This window comes from Thunnus thynnus, chromosome 1 (genome assembly GCF_963924715.1).
Source record: "Thunnus thynnus chromosome 1, fThuThy2.1, whole genome shotgun sequence".
Lineage (NCBI taxonomy): Eukaryota > Metazoa > Chordata > Actinopteri > Scombriformes > Scombridae > Thunnus > Thunnus thynnus.
Window position 1 is genome coordinate 18,148,753 of NC_089517.1, and position 27,743 is coordinate 18,176,495.

The 27,743-nt window shown below is 40.4% G+C and overlaps 1 protein-coding gene across 9 annotated transcripts in view; it reads left to right on the forward strand.

The window, feature by feature from the left end:
• Window positions 1-27,743, forward strand: part of sox6 (SRY-box transcription factor 6) — a 140,559-nt gene that overhangs the window by 67,608 nt on the left and 45,208 nt on the right. For all 9 annotated transcript variants that reach the window (XM_067588168.1, XM_067588206.1, XM_067588213.1 and 6 more), the window contains 3 exons: window positions 2,733-2,819; window positions 13,088-13,260; window positions 14,887-14,955. In XM_067588168.1, the coding sequence (XP_067444269.1) occupies window positions 2,733-2,819; window positions 13,088-13,260; window positions 14,887-14,955 (329 nt within the window). The remainder of the gene's footprint in view (window positions 1-2,732; window positions 2,820-13,087; window positions 13,261-14,886; window positions 14,956-27,743) is intronic.

Consider the following 27,743-nt stretch of genomic DNA (forward strand, 5'->3'; position numbering starts at 1 on the left):
GGAAAGAAATGGAAGGGGTGGGGGTGCAAGAGATTTAAGAGCCCCCATAGGAAAATAAAAATAAACTCACTGGACTCTTCTCTTGTTTAAGCTAATTCCCCAGTATGTTATGTCCTACTTAAAGAGGACAAGAGTAGCAAACTCTTAATTACTCTAAAAACTTCAGAAGTTCTGCAGTAACTGTTTTTGAATAATTATGTTTGCCTTTCATTTGCAGTCCAACAGTATTTCATCTGTCCGGTAAAATCTGTGAAGTGTGAATCGAATCTTTTATCAGGAATAATTTGTTATTTTATGGTGAATACACTGTGTATCAGAGTTTGACATTCTCTGTGTCATAACCTGACAGTAATTATTATGTTGATACTAACCAGTGTTTCCATTGGCATCTATAATTTCTCCAGAGAAAACAGACAGGCATTTTAGAAACTGAAATAGCATTCCTCTTATTAATCTAAATTCTTCTGAAAAATAGGCTGTAGAAGGGTGCTTTGAAAAAAGCCAGACATCTGACTCATTTAGTGTTTTCTTCGAGCACGCCTGCGCAAAAGTTGCTCTGCTTTCACCAAATCCATTTTTGGTTGCCTGTTTTGTCCACGCTGTTCGAACACTGAAAGGTGTTTGAGAGTTATTTTATAGACTAATCCGGGTCATTATTCACCTCTCCCAGGTGGAAGGCAGGGAGGACAGCGGTGCATTCCAGCTGTAGTCTCTCCTGTTGGAGGACTTGGCAGGTCGTGTCTGGCCCGGCGGAGGGGATGGAGAAGTGAGGGAGCGGCAGTTCTCCTGGGAGGGAGGTGGAAGGGAGGGGGAGGACTGGAGTAGAATGGAAGCTGGCACCACATTATCTCCAACAGTTGGTGCATTCCTTAATGATCAAGTGCTGGAGCAGCATCTGTGATGAAAGTGTGTGTGCATACGTATGTGTGTGTGTGTGTGTGTGTGAGAGAGAGAGAGAGAGAAAAAGAGGGAGCATATGTGTGCATATTAACATATGTTCACTGTGTTTGTTTAATTCCCCTTTACACCACTTTAAAAAATAAGCCTATTCTGTGCTTCAGGGTAGAAAATGTCATCCTCTGTTGTTGTTCTGTCTGTCTGATGATTCGAGGGGAGTTTGTTGTTCCGGGAGAGGAAGCTGTCTCACCCAGGGGTGAGGCGCAGCGAAGAAGAGCTGAGTTCAACTACTCCCCCCCACCCCCCGCCCTTAACCCCTGTTTTAAGATCTGTGATCTTTGTGCCACGCAGGGAGTTAACACACACAAACACACACAAACACACACAGCCTTTTCTCTCTCCCTCTCTTAGGGTCAAGGGTACAAACTGTGAGTTGGGAATTGGAAAGTCAATAAAGCAGAAGTAATGTTATAATGACCCTGAGCTGAAGATGTCCTGTCGACCCTCATCACATTGGAGGAAGTGGACAATCAAACAAAATGGTCACTCTGCTTGATCTATCTGAAAGCCATCCTTAAACAAGGCCACAAGAACTACTGACCCCCTGTTACTCCCAGTTCCTCTGAAGTCACTGTGTTTGCAACGGTATTTGGTTTGTGAGAGTAGAGAGCAAGATATGTTACAGATGGATAAAAGGAAACAACACTTGTATGCATTCTAAACTGTATAAATCTTCTCTGTGTTTGATGTCAAGGATGATAACAGTGAACGTGGAAGAGTCCAGAATATTGCATGTGACAGTGCCTTTCTCAGTCTTTCTCCTTATTTCTCTGTGCAACTTAATAAAAATAGAAAAAACACATGAGAATTACATCAAACTGTGAAAAACCCCCTCTGTGGAATCATTTGAAACATTTGTGAATTGTTTTCTTTTGTTGCCAGAACCGTGTTCATAAATGATCCACTGTTAGATATGTGGTTAGACTATTCATTATGGCGCCCCAGGGCTTTGTGGTAATAATTAGTGTGTGCTTTGGTTTTTGCATTTTGCTCTGAATCTAGAGAAACATGATTTTACAAATGATATCATCCTCAGGCGCTATATGAAACCTGAGGACAATTTCTATACAAATCAGTACAGCCATTAATAGCTACTCCATACACTAGTATTAATGGAACTGATTGGTTTGAACATGGCTTTTGCTTGTTAAATGTAGACTCAACAGGACTGGGTGCTGCACGGTTGATGTCTTGATGTGGAGGCAGTTTGTGGAGACAGTGGCTCAAGGTGGAGGGGTGGAGGCTTGCTTGTGCTGCTGCTGTTTGATGGGAACAGGCTGACCCCTAAGCAGTGCAGGGATAGTGGAGGCCTGGGTCAGCCGGCCCAGTGTGTTCTTTATCAGCTACAACAGCGACAGCATGGCAGCTTGCAGCCATTCCTCCTCTGATTCATTGTCTGCTGGACAAATGTTAATTGTTTTCATCATTGGCAGCTATGCGAATGCTTGGACGTACCCAGTCTCAGTCCTTGCCTCCCACTTAATGTGTGTCTCTGCCCTTATGCTATCCCTACAATGCCTGCTTCCCTCCTCACTCCACCTTTAGCTCATCTCTCACTTGTCAGGAAGAGTCTCTTTTAATGTTCACTGTGAAATGCCATCAAATAAAATACCTCTCTTTCATTTTGAAGTGAATAGATTTAAAGATCCATATCATGCACAAAATAAAAAAAGAAAAGCTATATTCCATACATAATATTCCATGAAAAATGTATTAATTTTAAACAGGAACTCTGAATTATTTATTAATCTTCATTTATTTTTTTTCTTTTTCAGAATCCTGCATGGAGAAACTACTTTCTAAAGACTGGAAAGAGAAGATGGAGAGGCTCAACACCAGCGAACTTCTGGCAGAAGTTAAAGGTAGGAATACACATACAAACATCACATTAGACAGTATTAACAAGTCCCTCATTCCTATCAGACATACATAATCTATGTACTGTACAGTCTCAGAAACAGCCTTGTACTCTGAAATAAAACAAAGGCCTTTGGCTGCCCTTCTCATTCATTTCTCTCCCCCCTTATCTTTTGTTGGAATGCCCAACTCTGTCCAAAGTGCTGTCTTCAAAATTCCACTCCATTTACCATTCTGAGGCTCTCTGAGCTTGTCAGCAGTTTATTGTTGTTGTCCCTTCAGACGTCCCTGAGCTTAGCTACTCTGCTCTGGCACATGCAGCGCGTTCATGCCGCTCTGGTAATTGTTGAACCCAGAGTGTGCTTGATGTACCCAGAGCATGAGCTAAGCTGAGAGGAGAGAAGCCGCTAAGAGAGGAGAGGAGATGGTGTGGAGACGCGCAGAGTCGTCTCCTCAGTGAGCCTGCGTTTGAGTGGAATGTCTCGACTCTGACAGTGAACACCCTGCGCGGCGTATCAAGTGCAGCACAGCGAAGCGCAACTCAGCACTCCCCCAAAATCTCTGTTTATGACAGGGTGAAGGTGGGCCTGGGATGGGCAGGTCCACGTCTTAGTCCTTAGCACTGACTGTTACTGAAAGCTGGAGTGTTTATACAGCGTAGGAAAGCACAATACCAGCTGGCTGATAACACCAGGCTGTCACCAGCTCTTGAGCTCTCCCTTAGTGATTCCTTTCATCAGACAACTTCTTGTGTCTTGTTTTTATTTCTGGGAAACCATCTAAACAATATGAATTCAGTGTATTCTCAATATACTGAAATAATTCTTCTTTTTTGAGCAACTGTCTTAGTTCAAGTTCACAAACCTATAAAGAAATCTAATTTCACTTGTGTGAAGGTGATTTTGACAATTTACTTAATTGTTACTTTTTCTAAACATGGGTGACACACAAATAAAATAAGTGTTTGGTTTTAATTATTGAATTACACTTTCTGCACTTTCAGGGGAACTGTTGAATGTGCTAATAAGTATATTCATTGGCAATAACCTTAATGAACTGAAGGATAAATCACTTGCTTGGTAAACTAGATTCATTGTACCTGCCCTAGTATACTGTATGCCACTGTAGATCAAAGTGCACCGGGTAAAATGTTTAAAATGATTTAGCCTTTTGAAAGCTGGTCTGTTAAATTACAGGCAGGGCATTTCTTCTGTTTGATGAATGGGAACGGGAAGGTTACTTGGTGGTCTGTAAACAGGTAGGGAGTCTGATAATAAACACTATGGCCTCTGTCTGTTGTTGAGTTATGGAGACAGTCTATACACCACAGTTACCAATATAAATGCTTCTCCTATCACAGTGGCAGCCTTAGATTTTTAATTAGCATGCCATTTCATATGACTGTAGACATTTCAAAGGGCTGCTTTGTGCTCCCCCTTACAAATGTCTCTCTCTCTGCGTTTGATGTCTGCCTGATGTAAATACGGGCAATTAAAAAGAAGCCCAGGGTTGGAGACGCACAAGGTCCGCCTAATTAAAACACAAACAAAGGTACCAAGCAGAAAACACCTTACGATTAAGATCTAAAGTGTTATGATGAATCAGAGGTTCCATTAATTGTTAGGTTAAAATCGGTACAAAAGGCATACATGCCTGTAGGTTTTAAATGAATGAAAGAAGATAGAGAATAAAGGCTGACATGCAGATAAAGACCACAGCAGAGTGGCCTTGTATATTCTATGTTGATCGCTTACCGATTCCTCAGCCAATTATACTGAGCAACTTGTAGGCTACCTTTTGACAATGTTCCATCAAAACCTTGAAAGACAAGTAATTGTGTTATTGCAGCTAGGCCAGTGGTGGAATCTTTGCTGGTGAGGAAATAGTTTTGTCTGGCTCTTAGAAAACAAGTAAAAATGAGAAACAATAGGTGCAAGAGAATTTGACCCGAGGCTTTACCCATGAAAAGAAAGAAATTCTTTCTCTGCAGTTGTGTTCAAACATGTCCCGAATACTTTATCCTGTTGAGGTGAACACGCACGTACAGTAAACAAACAAAACAAAACAAGAGTATCAACAACATCAGAGATTTGCTTTTCAAGGTCTGCTAACCCACCCAACCATTTACCTCTTACAGATGACACATCTGTAATTATAGCTCATTGCCATGTGGGTGTTTGGCTACGTAATGTGCTGTTTCCGAAGGGAAGACATTTTTTAGGTCTTAGAGTCAGTAGGAACAAGCGAAATAATCCGGCAGAGGTGGTGTACTTAAGCCAGACATGTAGAATGGTGTTATTAAGGGTTAATGATTTCTGCCTTTTCTTGTATGTTGTTAGGTCTTAGCATCAGCAGAGGCAGGCGAAAAGGAGAGTTTGAGAAGGAGCATTAGTGGGGGATTTCTTTTCACCAGTCAATTCCAGAGCTAACTGTTTGTTTTCATACCTGAGCTTAGCTGTCAATCTGCAGGAACGATGAGGAGGGAGATGAAATCTCCTGAAGAAAACCACAGAGCAAGAAAGGGAGGCCTGTTGGAAGGGCTCCAAACCACAGAAAGTAGCAGATAATAGGAGGCAAGGTGGAAGGAGGAGTGCGAGAGGGAGAGAGAGGAAGAACTAGTGAGAGATTTTAGACGTAAATACTTAGACTTCACATATGATTATACCTTAAAGACATATTTTGCAAAAAAAAAAAGCAAAGCCCCCATATATGACATGATTTAGGATGCTTCTAATCCCCACCATTATCACCCTGTGTGTGTATATATATGCAGTATATTATACTGTAAATATATATGCACATATATATCCATATATATGCATACACTGTGTCACATGTATACAAATATAGTATACTGTGTCCTATGGCAGATAAGGTTGCTCTGTGTTGCATGCTTGCTCTATGCAGGGTCTTTGAGCCTCACACTCAACAGAGCTGTTTAAGTTTCCCTGCTGAGTGCCAGTTTCCCGGCCCCCTGTTGGGGGGGGGGGGGGGGGTTAGGGGTGTAGGGAATAAAAGCAAAATGCTCAAGCATTTACTCAAACTGAAGGAAAATATGTAGTTACTAAATTGGAACACAAGCTGTATTCATTCTCTTGGAATTTTCTAAAAAAAAATAAAAAAAAAGAAATAAGAAAAAAGCTTAACATTGTACATTGGCGTTGAAATGGCAGCTTGAATTCTGAAGCGCAAAAATTGGGGCTCTTGCACTGTCACAATCAATTTGAGAATGGTGTCTACATGACAGTGGTTGGGTGCACACAGACAGTCCTGCGGCAAGGAGATAAGTGGAAGCTCTTTAAGAGGAGAACACAGGGCAGGGCAGGGCAGGGCGGCAGCTGAGACTGATTTGATGCTGGCCCTACCTGTGCTGGCTTAACTTCTGCACAGACAGAAAGGAGTCCACTGTGTGAACACAGAGCCCATATTGTTCAGCCATCTGGGTTAGCTTCAAAACATGATTATTTACTTTAAACTTTATTTTATTCTTAATAGTTTCCATGAAGTGGGGGTTTGATGCCACCGGAGATACACAGCACAATATCTGCACACCCTTTCCCAAGTGACACAGAGTTATGCTTTGGGGAAAAAAAGTAGAATTGTGTATCGTCGATTTTAGTGAGTTTTTACAGCATACTGTATATAAATGTTATGCATATTATATTTACTCAAACATACAAAAACATTCACACAAACAGCACAAAACGGTATCTGTCCAGTTGCTCCAGTCAAATATGCCTCAGTTAGCATTTTCTCCACAACACTTCAGTCAACTGTTTGCCCTGTGCACTCAGGTGAAATATGAGCCACAGTAAATCATTATTCCTCAGGCCACATTTGCCAGATGAATGTACGAGAGTGTTGGACTGTGTGTTTTTCTCCTCTAATGAATTGTGGAATTTAGCTTGTGGCAATTGAGGTAAAAAAGGATGTGTTTGTGTCTGCGGGTGTGTGTGTGTGTGTGTGTGTGTGTGTGTGTGTGTGTGTGTGTTTGTGTGTGTTAGTTATTGGCGGGTCGTGTGTTGTGTTTACTGCCACAGAAAAGGAATAAATCTTTGGGTTATTAGCACGACGTTCCTTCTCTGTTGTCTCTTATCAGACTTGCTAACTCTACCAGCGGCTCTGTTAGAGGCACAAACTGAGGCAACGGTTAGCAGTGTTGTGATATTTGTACTTGATGGCATTTCTGGTGCTGAAGGTTTGTGTGCATTATGAAATGACAATTGCGCGCTTCGATTGAAAAAATAAAGGAATTCCTTTGTCTGGGATCACTGAAGTGTATTAATTTTGTTTTCATTCGAACAGAATGTAAAACATTTACAGACAAAGACACACCTTTGTCTTTTTAAAAAGGGCACTCCCTTAAAATATGCATTGGCTTTCCCTCTGCTAAACAAATAATGTCTTCACAGCCATGTAAAGCTGACCAAAAGAGCTTCTTATATTTTTGTCATTAGCTTTTTTCATTTTTTAATATTGACATTTCAATCCAACTATTTTTTTTAACCTAGACCTCCCCTTATTGCATGCACAACCCCCCTTTCTTTAAACTGTGCAACGTGGCCCATTTTTTTGTCAGCAGTTTTGTCAAGACTTCAGAACAACTTTACATTCATCTGGGCCACCTCACATTGTCAAACAACCTTCAGTTTTTAAAGAAAAATCATGCATTATGGCCCTATGCCTCTCTAACCTTGTTAAAACCTCCCATTCTATATCCACTATTCATTTCCACACAGATCATTATCAGTTGCACAGCTTTTATTTCAGTTCAGACTTACTTTTTTCCTTTTTTTGAAAGTGTGATTCATATACCAATAATGTTTTACTATTTGATAAATTAAGGTACACTGTTAAAATAGTAAGTTGTACTTGCAATTCTGTATATTTTGTGGGCACCTTAACAAGGTACATATATGCATGAAGAGTATAAACAATGGCAGGAAACAATTTAACACAGAAAATTAGGCTGTCTGAAAGATTTCTAACAACTCTTATCACAAACATTTATGATCTTTGGTTGAGTCTAATGACCACATACTACTTGACAGCTTGACAACTAAACAGGTGTTCATTCTGATATACTTTTTGAATACATGTACTGGTCTCAACTTGCTTCCTGTTCAGCTATGTCAGTTTATCACTTGTGATTTGGATTAAACCCAGATAAAACACTGGCATTGTTGAAACACTTATACATCAGAGACAACAGTCTGAAAATCTTTTGAAAGATTTCTTTTGCACAGTCCAAGGAAACAAGTACATTCTGCCTTAATTATCAGCCTTATAGGAGAGACCAATGAATAAATGTTCAGTGAAAAGAATGAGATAACGTCTAACTCCTAATTCACTTCCAAGGTTTCGCAGACAGTAAGCTTTTGCCTTGATCACTGTTTCACAGGCTTTAAGCGCTTTGTATGTGTGAGACCTTGAACATTGTGTATGCTTTTTATGTTTTAAGGGCGCAGGGGTCAGACTCATCATCATAAAGACCATGAGAGATGAATAGAAGAACTGGAGACAATCTTTGTTTTCATGTCATCTTTGCTACATGCTGCCTTGCATACACACAACATCCTCCATGGTGCCTGGATTTCTAGTTTGTCAAACTGCATTATACAGCCAAAGAATGATGTATTAAATCAAAGAACAGAAGTAAAGTTGGAGTTTTGAAGTGTTAAAGTTTTTCTTTTTTTTTTTTTGTCTTCAGTGTGAATTTCAGGGTCACCGGCATTCCCTGTGGAGTAATATGTTCAGGTCGAGCCTCTATCTTGGCTTTGATGAAGTACCTTGTCCAGTGTCATGGATAGACAGTGAAGTGCTGGAGCTTTTACATTAGCATAATTATACTGAAGAGTGAAGCTTCCTCTATCATCAAAATGTTAGTCTCCATCAGTGTTCAGCATGAACAGCAGAGCCTCAGTAGATGAAGTGTGCTGTTATTAATAACCACTCCATGTGCTAATTGTAGTATTAAAAAAATAGTTTGCAGAGCCATTTAAATCATTTTAATTCCGTGAAAGTATCTTAAAATCACATTGACATACAAACTCTTATACATATATACATACTCTATGAAGTTTATACTATGAGACTACCATCAAAATATGCAAACAGCAAATGTTTTTTAAAAGTGTCGAGTACATAAGTTGTGATTTTAAAAACTTGACACGCTCTGACTTTTTTTTTAACAAGTTGATGGGCAGAAGAAGCCTATATGTTCATACCATATAGGAGGGCTTAGGGATTAAGTCTTTGCTGCCAGTGGATGACATGTGCTTGTGAATCATTGCTCATGCTTGTTAATGGTGTTTTATTGGCAAGATTAACAGCTTTTATATCATGGCAGAGGCAGCAAGCCAGGTAAAACAGCTGTTGCTCATATTGTCTTGGTTGTAGGACATGGAGGCGCGTTAACACATACTGGAAACACATATGGCTTTGTAGCACTGCAGAACAAGTGTACATAGTGGTTAAAAGCAAAGGGATACCATAAAACTAGCTCTTGTTATTCTAGCTTGGTTTTCTGACTGAAGAATGTAATATATCAATCATATTTAATATTACAAAAATGAAGATAGGGTTGCGTTTCAGGCTTTTGCTGAGGCGATGTTATGGTTTTGGAGTAAGGTCTGTGGGCTGAAATGTCTTTCTATTTGAACAATAAAGAAGATACCAATAGATGGTATTAGCTGTTACTCAATTGGCTCTTTTCTGTTTTCCTGAGAGAATAGACAAAAGGTCAGATGACCGCAGAGTTCACACACGTGTGCATTTACTCTTAGGCATGTACATTTTATCGATTGGAGCGGCACTCAGCACACATCTGTACACACTCGTGTCTACATTCACACACACTTTAGGAGGGAGCAGAGAGAGAAAGCTTCAGCACGCAAGGCATTCTAGCTATGTGCAGTCTGAGTGTGAATACAGCTTGGTACTATCTCAGCATTTAGACAAGTCTTAATTTACTTAGGAAGGGCTTGCAGCATATGGACGCATCCACAATAGCTGACTGATAGAGAGACAAAGAAATTCCAGTCTTCTGGCACTAAAAAACCCAATTCAGATCTGGTCATAATGGCTCAGCTGTCCTAACCAAAGGAAGGGAAGAGAATAGGGTGCCTTGTGATTTTCCCCCTTTTCACCCTCACCCTCCCTCGCTTTTCTTCTTTTTTTGTGCCTGAATCTTTTATCTGTGTTATTCACTCGGGACTCTTCAAAGTAACAAGCCTCCTTCTTTTTCCCCGGTACTGGACTTGGAACCCAAATTAGAGACTGCTTGATTAGAGCAGAGAGGAGGGAGCCAAGAGAGAGGGAGATGTGGGTATTGGACAGAACAAATCGCACCCCTACAAAGTGCCTTTTATCCAAAGACCCCAAGGCTCAAATATCCCCATCCCTCCCCAAGCAACCATGGCTCTGCTTGTTTTCCTCTTATCATTTATTTAGTCACCCGTTGATGTTTTCTGCCCTACTTTGTGACGTTTAAAAGAGGCAGGAATCTCAAAAGGTGAAGGCTGAATGGGCTGGAACTGAACAACACAGACTTACCGTCTCACCATCCTATGTGTCAATCTAACATCTCTGAAGTTAACACGGTGGCGTGAGAAAGAAAACAACTTAAGTGCCAGCGCAGCTTGACCGCTCACTCCTGGGATATTCTTCCTGTGTCAGGCTGGTATTGTCCTACTGAGCCTCAGTTGTCTAACAGGAGGATGTCACAACATGTTAGGTCTAGGCTGGCTGCTGGGGTTTATGTAGCGCCAAGGCATCTCTGGGCTGTCTGTCTGCCATCAGAAGCGCAATGTGAGGAGACACGTTAACGGGCAGACCCCAGCCCCACTGCTGTTAAAAGCCATGCAATATGCAGGAAACAGCCTCTTTTGTCAGCAGGCTGGTCAGACACAGACCACGACTCTCCTCTTCTGCACCGCCCAATAAAAGTTTTATCTGCATTTTAAAGCTGATCCATAATTTAGAGCAGGAAGAAAGAGATTTTTACACTAACCAGCCAACAAAAAACATATGCGCCTGATTTTCTACTCAGCTGTGTACAGTCTCTAGGGTGAAACTCTTCCAACATGTTTAACTGATAGTGAAAAAGTTGCATCTAAATGTTCGTCTTCAGCATAACCAAAAAGTGTGAAAGAATATTGAGGAAAATTAGCAAAGAGTGAAGGCACAAATAGCAGCACAGAGGGCAGTCTGGGCTTCCCACAATTCAGCTCAGCATCAAAACAATGAGCCCTCTGTTAGTATTCTCTTAGTGTCTGGGCAGGACTGCGCTCTCCACACTCAGACTAGCCTAGCGGATCCTTTTGTTGACCCTTAGCACCACAATCATTCACACACACAAAATAGATAAATTGTACACTCCTGATCATTTTTGTAATTTTTTTTTTTTCTTACAGTGTTGATACTCCTAAACTAGTGAGTGATCATCAGAAATGTGTAATTAGGCAGGCTGAGAGGGCGTCATTGAGTCCAGATGTTTGGTTCCCTGCTCAAGGTCATCTATGCTGACCCTCAAGGCCTGATGGCCCTCATTTTCACCTGGATGATGATTTTCTTTCTTTCTCCCTTTCTGTCTGTCTCTCTTTCTTCAATCCCTCCTTGCTTCCCACTACAGTATTGATAGCATGGATTTATTGTGACAGCAACTGATGTATCTTGCTGGTGACCTGTAAAAGGCAGCTCCTTTATGGACACAGCCAAAGGTTAATAAAATTGGTGCTGATTGTATCAATTTTACAGATAAGCCATTCACAACAAGTGTAGTCGGGTGAATAAGAAGTCAATTCAGGCCTTGGAAACTGCACGCAGGCCCAATGAATAGCCGCTTTTAGGTGCTTTTTTTCGTTAGGAGGATAAATGGAGAATTGCAGCTCTCTTCCATTGCAGCAGGCAGCGGAGGCAGAGTGAGGCGAACTGAGGTTCAGACAAGCCTGCCAGTAAATTGCCCTGAATGGGTTCTGGAGGTTGACAGGCCCTATTAAGACAAACGGCTTTCCTCATCGGAGAGATAAAATAAATCAGGTGTTTAGTCAAATTAAAATAGTTTGAGTGGAGAGGGCCCCTGGGAGCTCTCGGAGAAACTCAAGACAGATGTGGCCAGAGACGAGAGGAAGACACCCAGGAAAGAATTCAGCTCCTGCTGGCCCCAGGCCAGACTTCACTGTACTGTTATCTGTATCTCTATGCTTTTATCCTTCTCCCTCTCTCCGTCTCTTCTGTCGGTTTCCCCATCTCTTTTTTTGTATGTTCTCCCAGATCAGCTTGTCACACAGGAGTGCAGTGGGAGGAGAGTGAGTTACTGTCTAGCCTCTCACTGGCAATTATGTTGGCTGTGTAAGTCAATGGTAGGATCACTTAGCATTGATTAGGCGGAGGGAGAGAGCAGTGCAGCGGAGCCGCTCTCTCTATCACACACAGTGCGGACATGTGACTGTGGAGAGAGAAGTACTATTGGACTGTCATTGCTTTTCTTTTTGAAGTATGCATACATTAACTACACATATAATAGAATAAAAAGTGTGTTGTTCAGTCTTGATCACACAATAAAATCTCTCTTTTATGATGATCATTGCCAAAGTGCATTCAGAATATCTTTTTGGTGTATAAACATAATTTGTGCACTCTTTTCTGCTAGGTTTGCACAATCCTTTCAGCAGAAATCAGGCAGCTGCAAAGAGTTCCACAAATGTGTTGCAGAAATGACCACATAATGAAAAACTGTATAGTTTTTAGATCTGTGCAAACACAGTGACTCTCCATACTTTCTTTATATTCACCCCTGGTAGACTGGCATAATTTGCCACCTCAGTTTGACAGCTCCCCGCAGCTCTTTGTCCATGTGCCGGGAACAATTCCTTCCCTTTCTTCTCCTGAAAGCTGTGAACACCAGCTACAGTAAAATAGCCAACTCCAGGCTGTGTGACCTTAACACTACTAGTGAATTCACTGCAGTTGGTTGCTGCCCATGTGGTTTTCTTTGTACTATATATTGTGTACAATACAATAGCACAATATGATGATGTGTGCAGCATGGTCACTTTTCTATATTTAGCAGTATACCAGACCAAGGCACTCTGCAGACTTTCTTACAAAGCCAACACCTGGGTTATTTATTCACAGCCACTACAAAACCCTTTGTGTACTTTTTACTTTCAGTTGTGCATAACACATACTTGTATCTCTGAGTATGTCTCAGCTCTCTCCACCTTGTATTTATCCCTTCCTCTCTCTCTCTCTCTCTCTCCCCCCTCACTAGGTACTCCAGAGAGCCTGGCAGAAAAGGAACGCCAGCTCTCCACAATGATCACCCAGCTGATCAGCCTGCGAGAGCAGCTTCTGGCTGCCCACGACGAACAGAAGAAGCTCGCTGCCTCACAGATGGAGAAACAGAGGCAGCAAATGGAGTTAGCTCGTCAGCAGCAGGAGCAGGTAACTGCTCACTGTTTTCTTTCTCCCATTCTTAGTATCTCTCTTTGTCTCTTTTTTGTACCCCAGATAATTTCTTATCTATGCTTCTTTCTTTCACACTATTTCAAACATTCATTCCCCTTCTTCTTTAATCCTATTTACTCTGTTTCCTCCATCCTCTCTCTAATGAACCCCATTAAATACATTTGTAACAAATTGTCACTTCACTCTCTATTTCATATTAAATTTCATGCCTGAAATGTGCCAATAAAATCTCACTCCTTGGTAGGAATTTGGAATAATATTAGATTTAGGAGATGTTATATTCTATATTACCTCAGATATTTCAGTCATGCTCTCTCGCCCACATTTATGCTGTGTGGTAGAAAAAAATGTTATTATGACTTGTACTAACAAGTGCGAGGGAATGTGTGAATTAAACGTTATATTAAACATGGAAGTCCTCTATATCTTATAAATCGACTCCTATTAGAACAAGCCCGGCATTAGATTTGCAGCACAAATCAGGCCAATGAGCCATATTGTACAAATCAGCAAATTAGCGGAGGCCATGAAGTGTGTTAATGTCTGGGAAGAAATAAGGACACAAACTATCCACACGGGCGACACTTTTATTATCACCAGCCATCCTAATGGCTATGAGTCAATTATCAGCAAGGAGTTCACTCAGAGTTTTCTCAGCACACTCTCAGACCTTCGTGTGGTAAATGAAGAGATAGACGATATACCTTAGAGTGATGCATTTGGTCAAAGTACACTAATAATACATTAACAGTATTGATTTCTTTTTCAATCAATGATGTTCATTTGCAAACTACACTCAACTCTGTGGGCTTTGTGGACATTGCAGCATAAATGAACAGTGATACAAGATGTTTTATTATTTGATCTTATTTAAAAACGGAAGAATATTAATGAAATAGGGGAAGAGAGAGACAGAGAGAGAGAGAGAGAAAGAGAGGGATAGCGAGAGAGCCCGCTGAGAGCTAGAATGTCATCAAGCCATCAAGATACAACACAGTAATTAACTGTTGACACTCGTGAGGAAGCCGGCACAAATTAATCTTGACACATTTGCAGACGACCGATATCTTACAGTGAACACTTTGTAATTATATTTAAAAATGAAAATTAAATGACACTTAAAACTAGGTTGTCATGCTCAATGAAGTGGGCATGTAGAAAGGGGGACTGCAGATGAGAAGGATTGCGGTGTGGCTGATCGTCACTCAGGGGAGGTAGTCACCTCTGTCAGCCGTACCCTGCCTGCACCAGTTATCTACATCACCATGTTCATCTGTCCTGTAAATCATTTATTCTCTTTTACCACTAATTTGACAGTGCAGTTCACAGTTCATTTCATTTACATTTAAGAAATTGAAAATATGTGGATTCTTGTCAGACTTTGCAGCAGTTTATTTAGAAGAACATATTCTATAAAAAGAGAAATGCAATATTATACTTTTACTAATTTTGCTACTTTCTTAGAATTTCTTTTAAATTTAAATTTCTATGTTTCCTGCAGTTGCAGCACAGTTCACACATGATGTTGTCTAGGAAACACAGAGGAAGAATTCCTCCTCTTCTTCATGTTAATTCCCCATCTCTACTTCTGTTTCCAACCAGATTGCAAGACAACAGCAGCAGCTTCTACAGCAGCAGCACAAAATCAACCTCCTCCAGCAGCAGATCCAGGTCAGTGAATGTGTTTCTGTTGGCCCTCTAACACAATGTCTACACAGGCTGCGTAACAAAGTAGCGTGTTAGCAGAGCAGCAGCAGCAGCGTCAGTCCGCCGTCTGTGTCTACACAGTATATGTTCAGGAACAGTATTTAGTGTTTTGGCAGTGCTCAGAGGCCAATACACAACCACTGTAGTTATGTGCATAAAACTAGACTCGCTCTTCAGAAGGCTTAAAGCAAAAAAATACACTTCAGGTTGTGGTTTTTCGCATATAACGCAAGTGAAATGCAAGCCTTTTTAGACAGCTTTATTGATTGAAATAGGAGCATATCTGTTGTGTCAAAAGCCTGTGAGACGGACGACTGAAAAACATGGCTGAAACGCCTCCTGTGTAGACAAGCTGTAACACTCAGCAACTTACACCTCTCACTTTCTCCACACTGATTACTACAACATTTCTCCTTCTTGAGTGTAATTAGTGCACCATTGCTGTCACCCTGAGCCAAATGTCTGGATTTAATAGCATAGATCAATAAAATTAGACATTTAAGTAAATATCATTGCTAACTTCTGTTTTTTTTTTCTTTTTTTTTCTATATTTCTTGTCTTTTTATCTTTAAATTTTGTGTCACACTAACATTCATCACTCTCATCAAATGTTAATTGCCTGTTGGTAATCGGCAGGGCTTTAAAATATGGAGGAGAATAATTAGCACATCTTAATGAACAAAAAAAAGGGGAAAAGTAACAACAGCTAATGAGTCCTGTTGATGGAGAAGAGCCTGGAGGTGGGGGACATGAAAGAGGCTGGTAAATGCCTCTGAAACGAGTCGGTCCCAGAAGGGCAACGTGGCACGCTTTCACACAGCACAAGAGCTACTGAAACTTACTGCCATTATGCTGTGTGGCTGGCATTGTTTTTTTTTCCAAGGTCCTTATTCCTCGCACTCATTAGTGTGTTTTTGTGCTTGCCTTATGCGATACAGTACAGAGTGGTGCAGTGAGAGACCACCCAGCATGTTGCTGTACAGGGTTCTCCAGAGTTGGTCACTGGCAGTGGTCAAGGCTGTGAGCCTGGCTGAGTGGAGCTAACATTATTCTGATGGGTGTGCATAGTGTCAGGCACATCCCTCTCCGTTCACCTCCTTCTCCTCCTCCTCCCTTGCTTGTTCTTCTTACTGACAACTCCCTAGCCTTTCATTTTATCATTTCACTCGCAACGAATTGTTTCTACACAAGCCACGCCAAAGTGACTCATAGAAATACTATGTGGGTTCTTTGCTAAAGATCTGTTTCTCCTTATAAGCGTCATGCAGGGCATGATACCCCTGTCTATCTAACACAGTCGGCTCTTATGATACACACAAACAGCACAACAACCGTATTTACTGCCGGGACATCAAAATGCCTCTCTCAAGGGCTCTTTGCAAGAGAAAGGCCTCACGGTCAACATGTTCTTGAGAGGCTACAAGCCTGGACCTTTCACTTCAACAGTGGACAGTCTATTGGAAAAATTATTCCATATTACACTCCACTAAAGAGAAGCAAAGAGCACGACACTCTGTCTAGAAAACACTCTTAAATGAAGTACCTTATACACTACTGAGGGGATAATATTACTCATATCATGGAGGACCCTTTACTTATACTCATTGAGCATGAGGGCACAGCCCTAATGCATCTCACTTTTAGAGGCCCTTACTTTCATTACTAAGTTAAAGGCAAATGATACCTGAAAATTCCCATTGATGCATGGTTTTGAGAGAGGGTAGGGGAGTCGAGTGTGTATGGGAATGTACTTCTAAATATCCATTTCAAACACTTGAACAGAGATATAAGTAAAGTCCTCTCTTGCAAAGCCCAGTTTGCCAGCCTCTCCCTCGACTGAAATGCCACAGATCTGCTCTGATTAAAAAAAAAAAAAATCTCCACATCCACAATTAAACAAAAGAGTCCCATGTTCAGACCATCTGATCCTCTGCCCATTGGCCTCTGCTGGCTTCACTTAGCAGAAATAACACCAGCCAGGAACAAATTCAGATTACTCTTAATACTTCAAATAAGTTTGATCGTGTGCAACATTGTTTATCCAACACCGAGTGCTTTAAAGCAGAAGATGTTCCCTCTCCCTAACCTAGTTCCTCCAAATATCCAGTGTGGTGATGGCCGCTCCTCTGGAGTTGGAGCAGCAAACAGAGGAGATAAAAGGGAGGCACGGGCAAGTTAGTGAAGCATTTTTTGCCACTCTGTTTTCATTACTGCTGCCTCTTAAAAATGCCCTGGCCATTTTAATATATAACAGCTTTGACTTAATTAGTTCTGTAAACAAGCTTCCAGCCTGTATGTCACAGACTTTTAGCAATGTAGTAAGTAGTGTTGGGGGATTGAGTTACTCTGCTATTAGCATGGAGGGCACTAAACTTTATTGGAGACTCTACTGGCCATCAAAGTCCTTCTGTTTTGGCTTCAGGGAGAAAACCAAAAGAAAGCCCCTCGCTCGTATTGATGATGTAACTGATCACATCAGTGGGCATTGTAAACTGTCCAAACAATAAAACCATGGGGACTGCAACCTGAGACTGTTGTTGGCACGCTATATGTGTGCTTTCAAGGTTTTTTTTTCTTTTCTTTTTGCATGTGGATCGAAGGGAATCAGTCAGAAGTGTGTAGTTTTTAGTTTTAGTTAGTGAGGTTTTGAACAAGGCTGCATGCAGTTTAATCAAGTTTCCCCTTTGAATAGCCATCTCTCTTTTTATCCTTTCTCATCACTCTTACAAGAGAGGGAGAGAGATTTAGTCTTTGTCCTTCGGGATTACAATGTCACTTGTTTTAAGATAGCAGATGTTTTGATTGCAGTGTTAGGGGGCTTATCAAAAGTTTAAGCTCAAGGCTTTGTGTGTTTTTTCCCTCAGCTTGTTTGTATTCCTTCAGTCCATCCTTGCCATTGAAATCGTCTTGGCACTAATTCAATCCCAGGATGAGATTAGCTCTGAGTTGATTTAGCTGAAAATTTGAAACACCATTCAAGATTTTCTAAGACACATGTGACAATTAAACATATATATTAGCAGAGAACTGATTTGTCCCATAAGTTACTTATCTCTCTGATTCTCAGAGATTACAAAAAGGAAAAGAAAAAGTTCTGTTTCTCTTATTTTGTTTCGTCTCAGCAGTTCTCAGGCACATGATTTGATTCTCCTCTTCATGGCTTTCTGTTTCATAATCACACACAGTTTCACGTTTTCTTAATGGATGAGCAGTCACAGCGGATGAGCAGTAAAACAGCATCACGTTAACCATCAGACTGTTGACTCTCTGTTGGCTAGCTGTTCTGTCATATGCATTTTCAGTACATGAGTTAAGGACATGTGTATTACAAATAAATAAATAAAAAATAAAATAAAATAAAATAAAATGCTCTAATTAGATATAAAACTCAAGTAACAGTACTGTACTCTGTCCATAGCTATACCACAAGCATCTATCTCCTCACTTCATATGGTAATGACCCCATGCATTCCTCAAGGATGGGTCTGTTAAGATACGAGCCATGGTTTGACTCTCACACGCAGGCATGCAGATACCCGCATGCACAGAGGTGATCATGTACAGTACACAGGCACACAGGGACCCACGCATTGCATTGATACACACATCAAGAGAATAAATATTGGCTGAAAGGTCAGGGTGAACTTTATCTTCACAAACAGGCTGGAGAAAGCCAAGCTCCCCAGATGAAACAGAGGGATGCTTTTAATCCGAAACATTTCAATAAAATGTTTCTTTTCCCTTAAAAACATAATAACATCAGGACATTGTCGTTTATCATTAGCTGTGGCATTGATGTGGCGACCCTGAGTATACTCTGAGGTCCAAGATTGGAGAGATAATGGATTTCTATGGAGGGCATTGTGGAGGTTATTTTTTTTTTGTTTGTTTGTTTTTTACTCTCTCTCTCTCTCTCACACACACACACACGCATCTTTAATGGTGTAAATAAACAGTGGGGGGACATTCATTTAACATTCAATGTTTAAATGCTAAAGGTTTCAACATTAAAGATAAATTTAAATTACACCAACATCTCTTTTGTTTTAAGATTATTTTTTTTGGCATTTTGCCTTTATTTGAGAATCAGCGTAGCGAGACAGGAAACAAGGGAAGGGAGAGATGGTGTGACATGCAACAGAAGTCCCCCACCCGGGAATCAAGCCATGGACGTTGCAGTTATATGGTATATGCCTTAACCATTAGGCCACCAGAGCGCCGCAGATGCCCAACATTTCTAACATGGACAATGAAGAGCATGTAAATAGATGCTTTTTTTTCTTTAATACGATATAATCTTGCATGCTGCTGTTAACGCTCAGTTAATATATTTTTAGAAGAGGGGAAAATCTGGACAGCAGTGTGTTTTAGTCCTTGCACATGGCTTTCCCATTTCTTCTCCCTCTGTTACAAAGAAACCAGAGAATTCACAGGGGAGGCTCTGTAAAAGTGTCTTCTGTATTCAGTAGCTCTGGAGTCTGTCCAGTTAAACACTTAAGTTTTTGTGTTACACACTTGTACTGTTTTTAATGATGGCAGCGATCGCAGTTTTTTCAGTTTACACTTATAAATCTATTTAAATATCGTGACAGCAACACATTACCTAATAATTGTTCCCTCAAAAATACAGTCATCCATCTAGATCAAACATTATAGATGCAACTTTAACTGCAACTTTCAGTCCCCTGGAAACATCTGTATTATCTGGCCAAATCTGGATTTAAGGTTATTCTCACATGCTCACAGTGCAGAGGTGCTCAAGATTGGTTAAGTGTAATGCCTTACATCTAACTTGACCAAGAACTATCAAGTAATTCCACAGATTTTCAATAAAAAAAAATAGATAAAAAAAAACCCTGACTGTAGCTGCACCACTCAAGGACTTTCATATACTTGTTGTGACACTATTAGAGTGTGATTCAGCAGTATGCTTAGGATGCTTGGGGTCATGGCCCTTTGGGAATATAAATCATCAAGCCAATGTAAGATCTTTGACACTGTGAAGTAGTTTTTCCTAATACTTGGCCTGTATCTGGCTGCAATTACTGTCCCCTTCATACCTGCAAGCCCAACACAGCCTGATGCTTCTACCATCATGTTTGCAGAAGGGAATGTGTTACCATTGTTTCTGTTTTTCTTTTTTCAGCTGAAGCTTTAAACTTTTGTGTAACGCAGCACCAATCATTATCTTACCAGATCTCCCAGATAGAACAAAAACAAATTCTGTCAAAGTGGTTCATTGCTGCGATGTATCTATCTTTCTATGATAAAATGGCTTTTAGTAGTATTGGTTTATAATAACTACTTTTTTATTACAAAAAGGAATATGCATGTTATCCAACCCGATGCAGTAATTTAATGCACTGATTCTGTTTGGTTACCAATTTAGAGAAGCAAAGACTTCAAAACTACAACATGATGGTAAATATTTTAAATCAGTCAGATGAGTTTAAATAAACACAGGGCTGTATGGTAATTGCACAAAGATAATAGCGCTAATTTGTGTATTCTCAGATGCTTTTGTTGTCTCCCCAGCACAAATGATTTTCTCAGTGTGAGACTCTTATTAATGCACCGGCAGAAAAAAAAAAAAGCACAAAAATAGACATTGTTAAAGAGAATGTGCAAGTCCCCCAATTAGCACAGCTAGATTGGAACTGTTAGCATGATAATAAGAGAATAATAGAGCAGGGAAATGATAATGTGTGTGTGTGCGTGTTTAAGTGAGGAAGTGTGTGCTGCTGTGTGCACACGCGTGTCTGTGCCTGTGTAGACGCTGTGCTGCCAGTGCTTTCCCTTGTGTTGAAGTGCTCTGTGTTAGCCTGCTAGTAGGATTATGTGGGGGCATTAACAGCCTAGTCAGACGGGCTTGGCTCTCGCCCAGGGAGGCTCAGTCCAGCATGTTCATCCTCCATTTAAGGAGACTGTTAGCTGATGAAGATGTGCACATGCAAGACTGAAGATAAAAGAAAGCAGTGACCCGACTCATTAGCCCCTGTGATTTAATATATTGACACTTGGATACAAATAATTCCATTTAGTGGACTCTATCGGTGGGGAGGGATCAATTTAATTAGTTATGAAATGTGACTTCTTGTCAGGAAGCAGAAGAAATGCTGACGTTAAATAAAGTCATGTGCAATTTAAACAATAAAGCCATCGTGGCCCTGTTAAAACTTAATGATGCGCAAAAAGGTGCAATAGATACAACCTCAGTGATGGTAGTGATGGTTCGCAAATGAAGCTAAGTGGATGAGCAGTTGGTATGTAATGGCGTTTGTCTGTTAAAACAAATCCTTGCTTTAGGAATATAAACAGTAGATGTTTCCTGAATGATCTGGGTCTGTGGATTTTGTCTGATTAGGGCATGATACCGTCTTCAGGGCAGAACTAAAGGAGGCCTTGCTTCCCATTTCCCTGGATGAAATGTCCCTTCTGTTTACTTAACACAAGTTAAGTAAGCTTTAAGATATGGCATTCAAGCAGGGCTACTGAATGTTATTGCTCAGAAGTCTTGAAAATAAAAAAAATAGACCGCTCAATAATTCCTTTGTCAAAGTCTAACAAATGATTACTGGCTTTATTGAGTCTCTTTAGACACAGTCAGTTGGAACATATGCTTGAGTTGCACTGTGTCTTTGTCAATGAGGTACGAATGTAGACAAACATAGATCCATTATTGCTGTAAATTACACAATAAAGCCATGCTTTTGTGTAATTGGCCTTTGTATTCAGACACCTAAGCAGTTTAAGCAGCGATAATTAAGAGGCTCCATCTGAGAGGTGCCACATGAACGGCTGTAATGTGTGAAATCACACCTGAGGGTCTACTTAAAATTAGTCACCTGGGGGGTTTGTAAAGCAGCCCTGGGACGGGTTAATTTATTACACAAACTTCCACTTCTATCAGTTCTCACAAGTGTCAAGAATAATCGACACAAGACAGAAAATATGAAGAAGAATGAAACTGTAGTGTATCACAGTAGGCAGACAGGAATTAATTTCCTTTTAAATTAATCATAGTGCTAAACAACCCTGATAATTTAACGTTGATACTTTACATGCAAATATAAGGAATTAAGTACTTCTGTGTTCCATCTGAATATCACAATGAAGCACCTGTTTGAAGCTCCACAAATCTTCCCTGGATGAAGGCAGAGCGCCTACACTTAACAACCATTGTGCCCCAACCCCCGAAAGGAAAATATCAGTTGGGAGAGAACACATCCTCCAGTGTGATGTTGATTTAGTTTCCTCTCCCTCTCTGCGTGGACTCTGTTTTCTCTGCTAATGTTGTGCAAACTGTTTTGTCTTTGCGTTGGCTTTGCATGGCCATCGTCCTCAGCAGTGGGCACACTCACAGGGAGAAGGAGCTGCATTAATAGGATCTACTGTGTACGGGCAGCCGGCAGGGAGAAAGGGGCGCGTGTTTTCTTAGGGCTGGGGTGGCAAAGCAAAGCATTCAGCCCATGGCCAACGCAAAAAAGGAGCTTCTTGTTTTTGGGGTGAAGGAGAGTCCAAGCATTCCCCGATGGAACACAATGAATGAACCATTTTGTCCTGCACAATTTTTCATAAAAACAGAATTGTAGAAATTTTTTGTTTGTTTGTCTTTTCCACAAATCAGTTCTCAAAGACACCTCTTGCTTTTCTTCTTTTTTAACACAGGTCATTTTCTCAACTTCAGAATTGATTCTTAAATAGGATTAAATCTTAAAAGTGTTTTTTGTTTTTTTTTAACCGAGTCGTCATAGTGCCTCTCTTGTTTTATCTTTTACAAAATGCTCTGGTTTTTCTCGCCTATAATTAGATGTGCCCATGATATTTGAGCATGTTTGAAAGTCTCAGCACACGTGTGCCTCCAATAAAGTTGCCCCTCCTAAAAGGCCCACTGAACAACAGAATGGGCTCTGTTGTTTTCTGTGGCCCCAGCAGCTGAGAGGTAATAGTGAAGACAGAGCCTCAGTCTGTGACTGGAGGATGGGACAGGGGAAACCCAGCCCTAATGTGAACAATACCATCACACAAATTCAAAATCAGACAAAATGCAGTTTGTAGATTCCCTATAAATGTGGAAATAAAGGTTTTTCCCTAAAATTTAATTTTTTTTCAGTCATTTTATAAAATACAAAACTATTAACAGTGTACAGCATCTGTGTCATTCTGCTTACTCTGAAGTGTTTAAGATGTGATATTTCAAACCTTTAAAGCCATATTATTTCATAAATCCCTCTATTTTCCAACCCCCCCTACCCTGTTCACACCACATGGATGTAGCTGGCTATCTGACTAACCCGTGTCCAATGTTCTTTAGAACCTCACTCACCCCCCTACAATGAGGGTCCGAGGCATTTCACTTATTCCCGTTTCCATACAGCGAGGATGTATACACTGGATAATGATGCTGGCCTCAAACCCACTCGTGGGTTTGTTTATGTCTGTTCTCTTCTTTCCCGTCATTACATATGCTGTTTGAGGGAGTCCCGGTGGATTTGGCCAGTTTACTGCAAACCTTAATTTTATGGCCAGACCTTGAAAGAATATTCATTATTACTTCCATGTATGTGCCCCTCCCCCAGCAAAAAAAAAAAAAGAGTTCATATTTCTAAATCTAAAATTGAATTTAATGTTAAAAATGTAAGGGTTAAATGGTGAATGGTGGCATTGTGTGTGTTGCTGTGTACACAGTTCATTGTGTATATTGTGCCAGTATGTAGAAATGCATTTCCTACAATTATATCTGATATCTGAATATGAACAGAGAATACAATGTAATAGAGAGCTGTAGCATGAAAACAGTTTGCTCCTTTTAATATACACTATATAATACAAATCCAAATAAAATACATTTTTATAAAGAATTCGTAAAATTTGCTTTATGTAGACAATTTCTATTAAATCTATAGATCACATTCCATGCTAACAAATAAATGTGTGCATCTTTCTTTTGTTTTATTTTTATTTTCATCAAGTGCATCATTTAAATTACAGATGCACTGACTTGTGATTTACAAATAGTTTTCCTTATTTTTTTCTGCCTATTTTATTTATTTTGACTCATACTTAAGCTTGATCTTTTATTATTCTTCCTACAATATTTAATACTGAAACTGCATTAAATTAGAGCAGTGTGGAGAAATCTTATAAATGCCATCCAGTGTACTTAAGCAAACAGTAGCCTGCAGTTTTATCCAGAAATCTGTGGAAGTCGGGAGGAGCAGTGAGATGGAGGGATTTGGGGTGGGGTGTGTTAGGCGGGTCAGAGGGTTGGACTACCACGCTTTCAAGCTCCCGCCGACTTAATATAGACATATTGGAATGGCTGTTTTCCAAGAAGGCTTGTTTTACTGTGTAAGGAATTAGTGGAACAAGAAGTCATCTATTGGTTATTCCCTCTGGATGGCCTGACCTCACTCAAGTGTCTGGATTTGCTGCACTTTATCCTGAACAGCACTCAGTATAATACGCACAGGCGTGACTGATGTGCAGCGTCACACTCAAACCTGAGCAAACAGTGCCTGCTGTCAGAGTCGGTGCTGTACCCAAACAATTCAGTGAAAATGTTATGACACTTTTTTTCAAGCTACTGCTTGTACTGCTATTGATCTCTGGCTGTGGATTTCAGTCTTTGACTTTTGTAGAAAGGGGTGCTGTACAAGGATTTCAGATGCAGGAAGGAAGTGAGGAGGAAAGGTCAGAGACTTGACCAGGACAAGGGCCCTTTGTTGGTGACCTGAACCTCTCTAGTGAGCTCATTTTCCAGAGCAGACAAGCAGGAATAATGTGCTTCAGTCTAGTGGGTGGTAATACTGTATGAAGACCTTCATTTAAAAGCAGAAGTCTGGAGCATCAAAGTCTGGATCAAATCTATTGATCAATTTGTCTGATTACCATTAGCTACAGACAAATCCAAACACCATCACATCTATGTTCGATCAGTGTGTGTGCTTGCCATGAGATGTGTCGGTGTGTAACTGTGTTCAGCGTACAGTGGAGTATAACTGGCTGCTAAGTGACCTATAGTAAAGGACTGTGCTTAAAGAACTGTTGATTGTTTCAGTGGAGGAAAAAATCCTGAAGCAACACAGAGGATTCAGCCGCCCAGAAGTGCTTCCACTGAGTGATTTTCATCCTGGTTAGGCTCCAGTACAGTGTACACCCAGCGGGCTATGTACACAGTGGCGGGTGTTAAACATATCCTGCTGTCTAGTGTCAGTTTTACTGTGTGTGCGGCTGTTGGGATGTAGCCAGACTTGCCAGCTTCCTCAAGATCACTTTCCCTTCAAATAGATCACAAAAGGTGATTTCTACTCACTCGCAGCAGTTCAGCGTGCAGCTCAGTGAAGAGCAGGGGGGAACGAAGTGTGAACTATCAGTTCTTACAGCAACAGCTGGAGTCTATCCTCCCTGGGTGAAATTACAGAACCCCTCCTATAGAATATGTGAAAAAGAAGGTTAGCGAGAGCTACGGATCTGACAGCTACTAAAGTGTGGAAGTAAGTATTAAAATGAGATGTCAGTGAAATGTGAGTCCTCCTCTAAATGATTGTTGGTGAATGTGATATTTTCCTAATGGCAAAGGAGCTCATTATAAGGTAATCATTATAGATAATCATTCAAACACAACCCATCTACACTGAGATACACTGGGATTGAACACATGAAAACCCCCAGAAGGGGAGGGGACATCAACAACATCATTTTGAAAAATATTTTTATGTCACCTAAGGGCTTTAATTTAGATTTTGACCTCAAACCTATTTTGTAAGTATGACTGACAGACCCTACTTTACTTTTACAGATATCTTAATGAAAATATGATTGCCTCTCCCAAAAATTTATATCTGTTGATGCAACCTTCTTTGCTAGGCTGAACTTGCCTGTACTACTAAAAAAGTTTTTTTTTGGGCAAGTAATATATGATTTTTCTACTTTTTCTATGTATTTTTCTATATAGTAGTTTTTTATGATAAATGTTTTTTTCCGGATGATTTATGATATATATTTGACTCAACTTCTGATGTGTTGTATTTAATATGAGTCTGTATAATATTGATCTTGATGTTTCTAGTTGTTTTTGCCCTTTTCATAGAGGCATGCTCTGTCCCCCATGTGGGTAGTAGATTGACTCTCAATCATGTAGATCACAATCACCTGAGTGATGAATGTGTTTTTGTCTATATATTGCTTGTTCTGCTTTGTGATGGTTATTTGACAATATCTGACGAAGATCTCTGTTAGATCAAAATGTTGCTCAATTAAAATAGCTGGGAGCTATTAGTACAGTGTGCAGATCTTTTATCTGATTCTTGCCTTTAGTTTGATTTTTGATCCGGCACCTGTAGAAGTTTTTTGGATGCGCATACCCTACACTCTGTCAGTCAAAGGAGCTCAATCTATCCTAAATGATTGTACAGAGTGAAGATCATCACCACGAGTTCCTCAGAAATCTTGGCTACATGCGTTTGTATTGTTGTCAGAATTTTCATAAAATACTTGAAGTGGTTTTACTTTTTACAAGTCTCCTCAAGGCAAATGAATGCAGATTATATCCAAGACAAGCATCTGTGTGAGAGGTGTGTTAAAAGGTGTCAAGTAGTAATTAATCAGGATATTAGACGCAGGATCTCACCGGTCCTTTCAAGCTAATAAAAATGAAACACGGTGAGAATGAGGCAGGTGTTTGTCTTTTTAGCCCCTTTTGTCTTTTCTTGTTTTAATCTTGTTAATACTGATGGATTCTGGCAGTAAAAACAACAACTCCCCCAGCTTCCTTCACATTGTGGTTCATAGTGAGTGGCAAACGTGAGTGTGGATCAGTGCATGGAAGTGTAAGGGGGTACAGAGGAGAAGCTAGCAGGGGGTCTTCAGGCCTCCTGGGTGCTTTGTAGAGGCTATAACAGACAGTGAGGAACATGGGTGTTGACAGGGGACCAAGTGAGTGCTGTAATGCCCTGTACATCTCCATTTGCACTCAGTGTTCTGGAGCTGCTTGCCTGTGTGTTGTGGGTGGATGTTTACACATTTATAAAAGACCACTCTGTAGAAATATTTCTAAAATGTGATTTTCCCTGAATCACATGAAGTCTGTTAAGTACTATCTGTATTTTAGAGCAAGTAAGTCTTAAAAACATTACAAAAAATAAAAACTAGATGTAGCGAAACTACAATACTCATTATAATCCTATACAGCTGTATTAAAATTGAATTTGGGTGTGTATATATGTCTGTGTGTGTGTGTGTGTGTGTACATGTTGCATGTGTTGTAAGTGCTAGGAGAAATAAAGGGAGCTCTTTCATGTCTACCCTGTCTTTTACACCTTGTGTATTTACACATCAGAGATGAATCTGTCTGAGCCGTCTGACTGACCCTCTGCAGTCTGACCCCACGACCGGCTGCTGTTGAAAAAACAATTGCACAGTCAATTGAGCAAGTGTTAGCCCTTTCTCATATAACTCGATCAATGTATGTTAATTTATATTATCTGAACTGAATGTTGCAAAAAAAATAACAATAAATTGTCCTGTAATTTTTCTTGCTTTCATAAAAGACTAAAATAAATCTAATTATCTCCTTCATAAGGTTTCAATATGGTCCTTAGAATCCTCCCTGCAAGCTGGTTCTATTTATCAAATACTATATAGCGTCTCCCTGAGAGGGAAACAGATTGCGTGCTGGCCTGCTACAGACTTCATCAGGTCATCTGAATTGATGATACATGTTGCAAGGCGGCTGAGTTCCCCCGGAAACC